General features: G+C 41.5%; 1 protein-coding gene across 3 annotated transcripts in view; it reads right to left on the bottom strand.

Annotated features, from left to right (window-relative positions):
* Window positions 1–1041: 1041 nt before the first annotated feature.
* The window catches only part of CEP152 (centrosomal protein 152), a 34631-nt gene continuing 26355 nt past the window's right edge, over window positions 1042–9317 (bottom strand). For 2 of the 3 annotated variants that reach the window (XM_034434700.2, XM_034434699.3), the window contains 8 exons: window positions 7918–8559; window positions 6252–6426; window positions 4910–5089; window positions 4078–4168; window positions 3861–3964; window positions 2778–2934; window positions 2213–2316; window positions 1042–2055 (listed from right to left, as the gene is read on the bottom strand). In XM_034434700.2, coding sequence (XP_034290591.2) covers window positions 1109–2055; window positions 2213–2316; window positions 2778–2934; window positions 3861–3964; window positions 4078–4168; window positions 4910–5089; window positions 6252–6426; window positions 7918–8559 — 2400 coding nt within the window. In that variant the 3' untranslated portion in view covers window positions 1042–1108. Of the gene's footprint in view, window positions 2056–2212; window positions 2317–2724; window positions 2935–3860; window positions 3965–4077; window positions 4169–4909; window positions 5090–6251; window positions 6427–7917; window positions 8560–9317 lie in introns of all 3 variants that reach the window. The other variant, XR_015729725.1, reaches the window with a different exon arrangement.

The following is a 9317-nucleotide window of genomic DNA, read 5'->3' as shown; positions in this document are numbered from 1 at the left end:
ATTCATAACTTTTATAATAATCATGAGAAAAATCCCTCCACTGTGGGAAATCTACATTAAATTGGAGCAAATGGGAACCACCCATGTCCAGTCATTCATTTCTATCGATGTAATAATAATTGTAGAATCTCATGAACCTGGAGGGTTTTTTTTTTTTGACTGGATGCTTCCTTGAAATCTATCCACTTTTGCTAAATACAAGTAGTCCTCCACTTATGACAATTGAGCCCAAAATTTATGTTGTTAAGTGAGAAATCGGTTGAGTTTTGACCCATTTTACATCTTCCCTTGCCACATTTGTTAAGTGAACCACTGAAAACAACTTCAGTGGTTCACTTAACAAATGTGGCAAGGGAAGATGTAAAATTAGCAGCATTGCACGCTGCAATTACTGCAAGTTCAAATTTCACCAGGCTCAAGGTTGACTCAGCCTTCCATCCTTTCGAGGTAGGTAAAAGGAGGACCCGGATTGTGGGGGCAATAAGCTGACTTTCTATAAAAAAGAACACCGCTTGGGGGGGCCCCAAAAGCCCTACTAAGCAGGTATATACAAAAGTATGAAGGCTATTGCTTAACGCATTGTAAGCCGCCCTGAGTCTCTGGAGAAGGGCGGCATATAAATCGAACCAATAAATAAATAAATAAATTGAATCAATCAATCAATCTATAGAAAAAAAGGAAGTATTAAGTCATCAACAAAAAGAGGCTGTCAGCTTTTGGGAGGTGGGTGGGGGGGAGATTGAGGGTTGATACATTAGGCCCACAAAGTATTTTTGCTTTATTTTTATATAAATAAAATGTAAAAATTTGCATTGGACTGCACACTAATCTCGAGTGCAAAAATGGATAATTCCCTGGGACACAATTCAATATTACCTCGCCGTATAAAGAAAAAACCACAGACCCCAGCACACGCACACACACAGAGAGGCAATCTAGAACAATAACGTCAGAGACCTAGGGTGTTGAGCCCACACGTAACAGTCAAAATATAAAAGAAATAAACAAAAACACTCAGAAAGGCCATCACCACACGCGTTCTCCACATCCTTTCGTTTAAATATATTTAAGCATCTCCTCTTTTGTCCGAGTTTCCCGATGTCGGGGATTAATCAAAGTTGACCTGCGGGCTCTCAAAGCCGCTGTCTTGTTGGCAATCCATCATCCTGTGTATGTGTTTCCTGGATTGTAGCGCATTATAGTTTTTTCCGGCTGCAGAATTCAGCACAGCGTTGTTCGGATGGGCGCCGGCAGGACGGACGGTGCCCAAGTCCGCAAACGGTGTACAACTCGAATTCACGGTCAGATGGCCGTCGGTGCAATTTATGTTTTGATTCTTGATAAGTTCCTTCTCGTGATGTCCACCCAGACGGGGTGAAAAAACAGAAGTGTCTTCCTTGACCTGGGAACGGGCGTTGGTCATGGGAAGCGCCGAATGGGAGTCTAGAGGCCCCCTGGAATATATCTTTGGATGGTGAAAGCCACCGCTGTGGTTCACATGAAGAGTCTCGCTTAATAAGCTCCAGTCAGTAGAAGACCCTTCATCTCTTACGGGAGTCTCTTGGACTTCAAAGCCAGGGGTTTTCCCAGATGTTGCCGCCTTCCACTGTCTAGCCGACGGGCAACATCCAACCTCTGTTCTTCGTGGCCTTTCGTTTAGGCGCTTATACTTTTCGCCAGGTGCTCCAAAGTCAAGTCCATCCACTGCAACGGGATGAGTACCATGAAGTTTTCCTTGAGGCACGTGAGAAGCAGCATTCTGGAATGTTCCAACTCTACACGGTAGACCTGTGCTTCCAAGTTCTTCCTCGCTGAAAGCTTCTGCAGGTGCAGAACCAACTGAAGGCTCGTCCAGCTGCTTAAAAGCTTTCCTGGCCATCTGGGTTTGAGAAACTAGGCGTGGCTCGTTTTCGGCATCAAGCTGCGGTTGCAAGCTACGAGGTGTGTGTCTTTTGCCCGCGCTTTCATTGTGTGTTTGACTTTCTTTTGGGGTGGACTTACAATGTTGAGTGCAATTCGTTTGAGGTTGTTCAGCTTTGGAGTTTTGGGGTAGGACTGTAAGGCGACATGGAAAGCAAAAAGGAATTAAAACAAGCACATCCAAACTTCCCACAAATAAACTCAACATCCCCTATGTGGTAAATATTACATTCTCTCCTTATTTTTTTTTAAAAAAAGATGACAGGTGTGAAAATTAGACATGGCAGTATACCTGAGTGTGGGGTTTTATTTAGTGCTGAGTTCCGAACAGGAGTTTCTAATATTTTAGCCATTGTAGCAATTTTGCCAGCAGCACATATTATTTTCTTTTCAGCCCTGCAAAAATAACAAGATTTTTTTTAAAAAAAAAAATTCCAGTCTTTAAAAAGCCTTTCTAATCAACTAAGAATCCAAATAAGAACAAAAACGTTTGACCTTTTCTTAAAATGTTGAAGAAAGAAAGATTTATTCTTGCTACAGGGCTCCCTTTTAGTTTTATATCCATTCAATTTTAGGGAATTTGTGACATGCTGAATGAACCCGCATGTCTATATGAGGCAGAGAGGGAATGAAGGAATACATGAATGTAAGAAAATTCAATGTTATTTTCTATTCAAAAGATAACAGATCTCTTTTCTTTTTCTCTGTCTCTGCAGCTCACCTGAAATTGTTGCATGCACTATACAGCCAGAGCAATATAAACCAGAAAATCACTTTAAAAAAAAAATCAATCCACAAAAACACCTTGAGTTTGCTGAGAGTTCTCTTCACATCTAGCATCATTTGAAATGCCTCACCCTTCATGCTTGTCGTTATCAACCAGAAGCTGTTGAAGACAGATAAGATAATATTTGCGCATTTTTCGGGCAGTCTCCTGCCGTTCCCTTAAAACTTCAGCTTTTATGATTTCTGCTGCTCTCTCCTTGCTTTCGTGGATGTAACGAAGCATGTCACCTATGAACAAACAACGCCGATTTATATTTGGTGATGCGCATAAAGCATAGAATCGCGATGGGCAACTTTCAGTGCATCTGTATAGTGTGGATTTATACATAGAATTGGGAACAGTACCGAATTGTTTTGATGAGAAGACAGAGAATGAGGTTATTCCATGTATGTAGACAGGATCAGAAATTTCCTCTCTTTTTCTTCTAAGCTGCTCGCCCTTGGTACCACTACAAACACAACTGTTTACGTGTTTCACCAGTAGATACTCAACAAGACTTGAAATATGAAGACTAGTAGTAGAACTTAGAATAACTTTATTGTCACTTTGTCATGGTGGCGCAGTGGTTAGAGTGCGGTACTGCAGGGCTACTTCTGCTGCCTGCCGGCTGCCTGCAATTTGGCAGTTCAAATCTCACCAGGCTCAAGGCTAACTCAGCCTTCCATCCTTCTGAGGTCGGTAAAATGAAGACCCAAATTGTTGAGGGCAAGAAGCTGACTTTGTAAACCACTTAGAGATGGCTGTAAAGCATTGTGAAGCGATATATAAGACTAAGTACTATTGCTATTGAATATACACTAACTGGCATACATTAAAATGAAATTTCATTGCATACAGCTCTCAAAGGGTCACCACCTACAAAATACATTACAGTAGGTAACATATTAGAGGATTCCATACCATACATGGGCAAATGCTAAAAGGGAAGATCAAAGAACACGAGGCAGACCAGAAGAAGATTGGAGAGACAGGATCAAAGACACACTACAACAATGGTTGACACCGCCAGAAGAGCAAGAACCAGAACTCTGTCTCCTTGGCACCCGAAGCAGTAAAAGAGGAATTAAAGAAGAGAAGAACGTATTAGAATTTTCCCTCTGTTGTAAGAACAGGGTGAATTGATTATGGAATCATCTTCTTCTTTACTACTTACTTTTAATTTTGCTCACTGTTTTAAGATACTGGGAACGCATCTCTTCCAAAGCTTTTCCATCACACGAACAACTAGGCTTAGAGATACAGCCTTCTGAGGACGACCTGGCAGCACAGGAAACAGAATGGCCAAACCCAGAATGAAGTTACAACTGCCCAGAAAGTTTATTATTATATTAGAATAAAAGTTATTATTTCTCTTGTATTGTGAGGGCTACCTGGGAGGAATATTGACACATTTTAAATCATCAAGTTGGTTTCTCATGGCAGAGTTTTCTTCCATGAGGGCTTTCATAATTTTTTCATTCTCTAAAAAAAGACAAGAGAGGAAAAAATCTTTAGGTGTTACATTTCACGTGACGTTACATAATAACCAGCAATTTGTTTTTATTATGATTTAGAATTCCAGTGGATTGTTATTCTACTAGTAACCTTTTGGACCTAGAAGGTTGTTACTCTTTAGAGACATTCTCATCAAATTCACTGGTAACAAAATATTGTAGTTATTCCAAGGTTCATAACAAATGCAGGCCAAAACCCTCTCTATTGGCCAAATCACTTCATCTGAAAAAAGGGTGTAATATAATAACTGGGGAAAATGATACAGAACTTAACATCAAAATTACTAATAACATGACTCTGAATTGGCCGATTGCAAATGTTTTCATCCTGGAAAGAGTAATTAAACTCCTGGGAGAATGATAGGTACGGTAGTTATTTTTTTATAAAAGCTATTTAACAAGTCTGTTGAAAACCTAACTATAATTATTATTTTCTATAATAGAACATTAGGTTACTTTAACTTTAAATAAGTGTAACCGGGGTTTATTTTACATGTCAATCAATTATTAGGTCATAGAAACATGTTATTATATTGTGCTTGTAAGAATAAGGGATAATGTTTATTTCACATAAATATTTTCAGAAACATTAAACTACGTAAAAATGACGGGATTCTATTTTCACGTCATTAAACAAAGCATCAAATTAAGTGCATGCACACGTGAACTGGCTCTTCCTATTTAACATCAACATGTAAAAGATACAGACCTTGAGCTTGTTCACACTTTGTTTTTTGTTCCTTCACCGCAAGCTGGAGATGCTTGCAAGCTTTGTCGAGTTTCCTTTTCAAATCCTCACATTCTTTTTCCTTTTTTTCCAGCTGCTGTCGATAATGCTCAAAACAAACCTCGGCTTGCGACAACATATTTCTTTTTTTACATTTACCATCTGCACCGACAAATATCAGAAGTTACTGGTCACTTTTGGGCTGACCAAACAACCGAAAAGATAATCCTACCACCAGATTGTAGTTATTATGGATATCTTTGTTGATATCTGTTGTTTTAGAAGAAACTTTTCTGGAAGCTGCAGAGTTTCGTCATGTACACCCATACTGTAAATCTATTCCGGGTGTTCGCTTTTTAACAATGAAGAATTAGTAATGAATTTGAACTAGCATTCTTGAGGGAGTTCCAGTTACAGGTCTATAATTCTAGGTTTATAGTGTACAAAGCCTCAGTCTTTCATATACTTATATAGCCTTTGAAAAACCACAGGAGAGAATATTCTGAAGTTTAGCATTCATTGATACCCACCAGAAAATTAATGAAGGCGCTCTCTAGATTTTACTTTACAAAGATGTCATCCAGTGCCTGACACACTGAATAATATTCCTGGACTTCCCCAGCTGTAACTCTATAACACAATAACATTATTTCCAAAGTTTTCTTTAATAACTGTGCAATTCTCTAAACCAGGGGTGTCCAACCTTGGCAACTTTAAGACCCGTGGCTGTGAACTCCCAGAATTCCCCAGCCAGCCAGCCTGGCTGGCTGGGGAATTCTGGGAGTTGGGAGTCCACAGGTCTTAAAATTGCCAGCGTTGGACACCCCTGCTCTAAACTGTCTCTCTGTTGGCTAAAAGTAAAGGTAAAGGTTCCCCTCGCACATATGTGCTAGTCGTTCCCGACTCTAGGGGGTGGTGCTCATCTCCGTTTCAAAGCCAAAGAGCCAGCGCTGTCAGAAGACGTCTCCGTGGTCATGTGGCCGGCATGACTCAACGCTAAAGGTGCACGGAACGCTGTTACCTTCCCAACAAAGGTGGTCCCTATTTTTCTACTTGCCTTTTTTACGTGCTTTCGAACTGCTAAGGTTGGCAGAAGCTGGGACAAGTAACGGGAGCTCACCCCGTTACGCGGCACTAGGGATTTGAACCGCTGAACTGCCGACCTTTCAATTGACAAGCTCAGCGTCTTAGCCACTGAGCCAACAGTCCGCTGCTGTTGGCTAATACAGCCAATTGTGACTAGGAACAACTGAATTGATGCATTAGGTAAAAACAGAATCAGCAAGGCTCAAAGTAAAGCGAGGAAACGGATGCAATGTAATACCAAAATCTATTTCAGTCTCCTGTAAAGGTGGATGTTTTCTTAGTATCCGCTGGATTTCTACTTGCTGCTCAACATTATACATGGAACGTCTGAATTTGTCTCCTGGCTCCCCTTCACCGTTCTGCACGCAAGAGTCATCTGAATCTTTGCAATCGGAGCCCAGATCTTCATGTTTCTAGAAAGGAACACATAGAAAGAAATTTTACAAGAATAGACAGCAAGTCAGAACCAACAATCAATCTTGTATTCCAAGGGGAAAAAAAATCGGGATAGCTTTATCTTAATACCAATAACAATTGCTCCTTGGTAGTCCTTGACTTACAACCACAATTGGAGCCAGAACTTCTGTCACTAAACAATTTGGTGGTTACGTGAATTCTGCCTGATTTTACAACCTTTTCTGCCGTGATCATTTCTGTAAATTAATTGATTTATTCTAGATCAGGGGTCAGCAACCCACCGCTCTGGAGCCGCATGTGGCTCTTTCATCCCTCTGCTGTGGCTCCCTGTTGTGGGTCGGCTCCATAATTGATATGGCTTTCGGTTAGGACAGGTAGAGGAAAAAGGACGCCGTGCTAGGAGGAGACACTACGGTGGGAGAACCAGACTTCCGGTTGCCTCCAGAACTGATCAGGCCGGGGGGGGGGGGGGAGAAGAGGGGGGGGGGCGGCTTCCGGTTAGGACCTTTGTGGCTCTTTAAGTGTTTAAGGTTGCCGACCCCTGGTCTAGATGAAATAAGTGTCTTTAGTTATTTGCCTAAATTTGAGTGATGCCATGCTGTGGCCTATTTCAGACAACCTCCATTTTAACAGCTCTCGAAAATCCCCCTCCCTTTTCTGAGAGAAAGTCAAAGATTCAAATAAACTACTAACTGCTGAAAAAGAAAAAGACAACAGCGGAAAATAAGGTTAAGCACGTTTCACACTTAAAACGTCAGCCTGCAATGAAGGATCAATCAACGTGTTCCTCGTTCCTAGAAAAAAATCTAAGGAAAGCTGGTTTTCAAATTGATCTCTCCTGGCTTTTACCTAATCCTACTTGCTTACCACATTCAGAGCAGAGAAGCATCTGGTTTTCTCCCCAATAAAGAAAGATTAGCTATATACATCTGGCACAGCAAAACTGCATAACTACACCTTCACTTTTCTTTCTGAGGCAAAGAGCAGCTCAAGTTGAGAATATGTTCAGTTGTGACATGTCAGGAGTGAAACTTTTCCTCACAATAAAAAGTGGGGGAGTGGAAAAGTGGAATGCAAGGACAATATGTGGAACCCAGTGACATCAGGAGCATCAATCTCTCAGCAGAGAATCTAGAACCTTAAAACGTGTTGCAGGTAACTGGCGTACTCTTGGGTATACATTGGTTATATATATTTTTGTCACTTTTAATTTGCTTTGTTATTCCCTTTCCAAAAGTTAGTTTGCATTTTTTAATCTTTGACTTTGGAATTTAATAAAGGTACTATTAGAAAAAGATTTGCGAATATACAGATTCTTCTGCTTTAAATATATTTTTGTATTATATGGATATGATAGATATCAGTATTATTTTTACTTTCATAAGCCAACCATCCCATTTTCCCTAACACTGCTCTGCTAAAACATGGAAAACAAAGGCCCATAAAATCAAAATACCAATCATTTTCTAAGGCCATGTTAAAGTTACCTGGTTCCATTTTTTCGTTGCTTTTTCAAGAATGGCGTTGACCGTACTTCGGTAGGCTTTCTGCAAACAAAATGTCAGTTTGTCTTTGAACTGGAGATGGATCTGAGGAGGAGGAGAACCGTTCCACTTAGTTTCCCAAGTAGGCTCACAGCTTGCACACTGGACCAAATCCTTGTGGAGGTCATCTAAGAGAAGTTCTACCTGAACGAGAATCCTGTCCTCGTACTGATGGATTTCATTTTGAAGTCTCTTGGCTTCCTGAGCAGCCCATTCCTGTTGCTTCCGGACAAGGCACATCTTCAGCTCGGCCTCTTTTTGATCCAGCAATTCTTCCTTTTGATTTTCAAGGTCTTCTTTGGCCTTTGCAAACATCTCACCGAGTTTCACTTTCTGGTCCTGTAGAAGGGCGTGGCACTCTTTTTCGTTCTGGTCTTGCATGCTGAGAATCTCCTCTTGCTTTTCTTTAATCCACTGAGAATGAGCTTTTGCAAGCTCTGCTTTAATAAGCGACGGGATCTCGTCTTCCTTCAGCTCCAGATCCCTTCTAAGGGACAGCGTCTTCTCTTCAAGCTCTTGGATTCTTCTCTGGGCTTTCTCGTTGTTCTCAAGCTGCTTTTTCCATTTCTCTTCAACAGCTGATACCTAAAGAGGCCGCACAGAAGTCGGTCAGTAATGCCTTAAATGCAGGGGGTCTCCAATAAGACTTGTGGACTTCAACTCCTAGAATTCTGCAGCCATCCACTCTGGGAGTTGAAGTCCACAAGGCTTAAAGTTGACAAATTTGGAGGACAACCCGCTCCCACACACACACACATGTGGTGTAATGCCTAAAGCTTTCTCTGGATGCTTTCACATGGATTGGGGGCGCCATAACTCAAGTTTGAAATTAACGTAGGAGGGCGGCTGTCCAGGAGAGCCAGGCTCCTCTCTTTTCTCCTCCAGCCTATTTCATTTGTGATCATCGTGGTTAGTACTGGTGTTACCATACTTCACTATTAAACCCTAGTCATAGCTGGAAACAAATCTAAAGTTGGTACTTTTAATGGTGGTGTGGGGAAAGGATATGGCTGCACTATTGAAGACAAGTATGGTGCTAGAGAAGACTCCTGCAAGCCCCTTGGACTGCAAGGCGATCCAACCGGTCAGTCCTAGAGGAGATCAACCCTGACTGTTCTTTAGAAGGCCAGATCCTGAAGATGAAACTCAAATACTTTGGCCACCTAATGAGAAGGAAGGAGTCCCTGGAGAAGAGCCTAATGCTGGGAACGATTGAGGGCAAAAGAAGAAGGGGACGACAGAGAACGAGGGGGCTGGAGGGAAGTAGTAGGAGTGAGCTTAAATTGACTCCAGAGGATGGTAGAGGACAGGAAGGCCTGGAGGAATGTTGTCCATAGGGTCGT

This window comes from Pantherophis guttatus, chromosome 13, assembly GCF_059756535.1.
Source record: "Pantherophis guttatus breed Tessera chromosome 13, ASM5975653v1, whole genome shotgun sequence".
In the NCBI taxonomy this organism is placed as follows: Eukaryota; Metazoa; Chordata; class Lepidosauria; order Squamata; family Colubridae; genus Pantherophis; species Pantherophis guttatus.
This window is presented reverse-complemented; position numbering and strand designations above follow the sequence as displayed.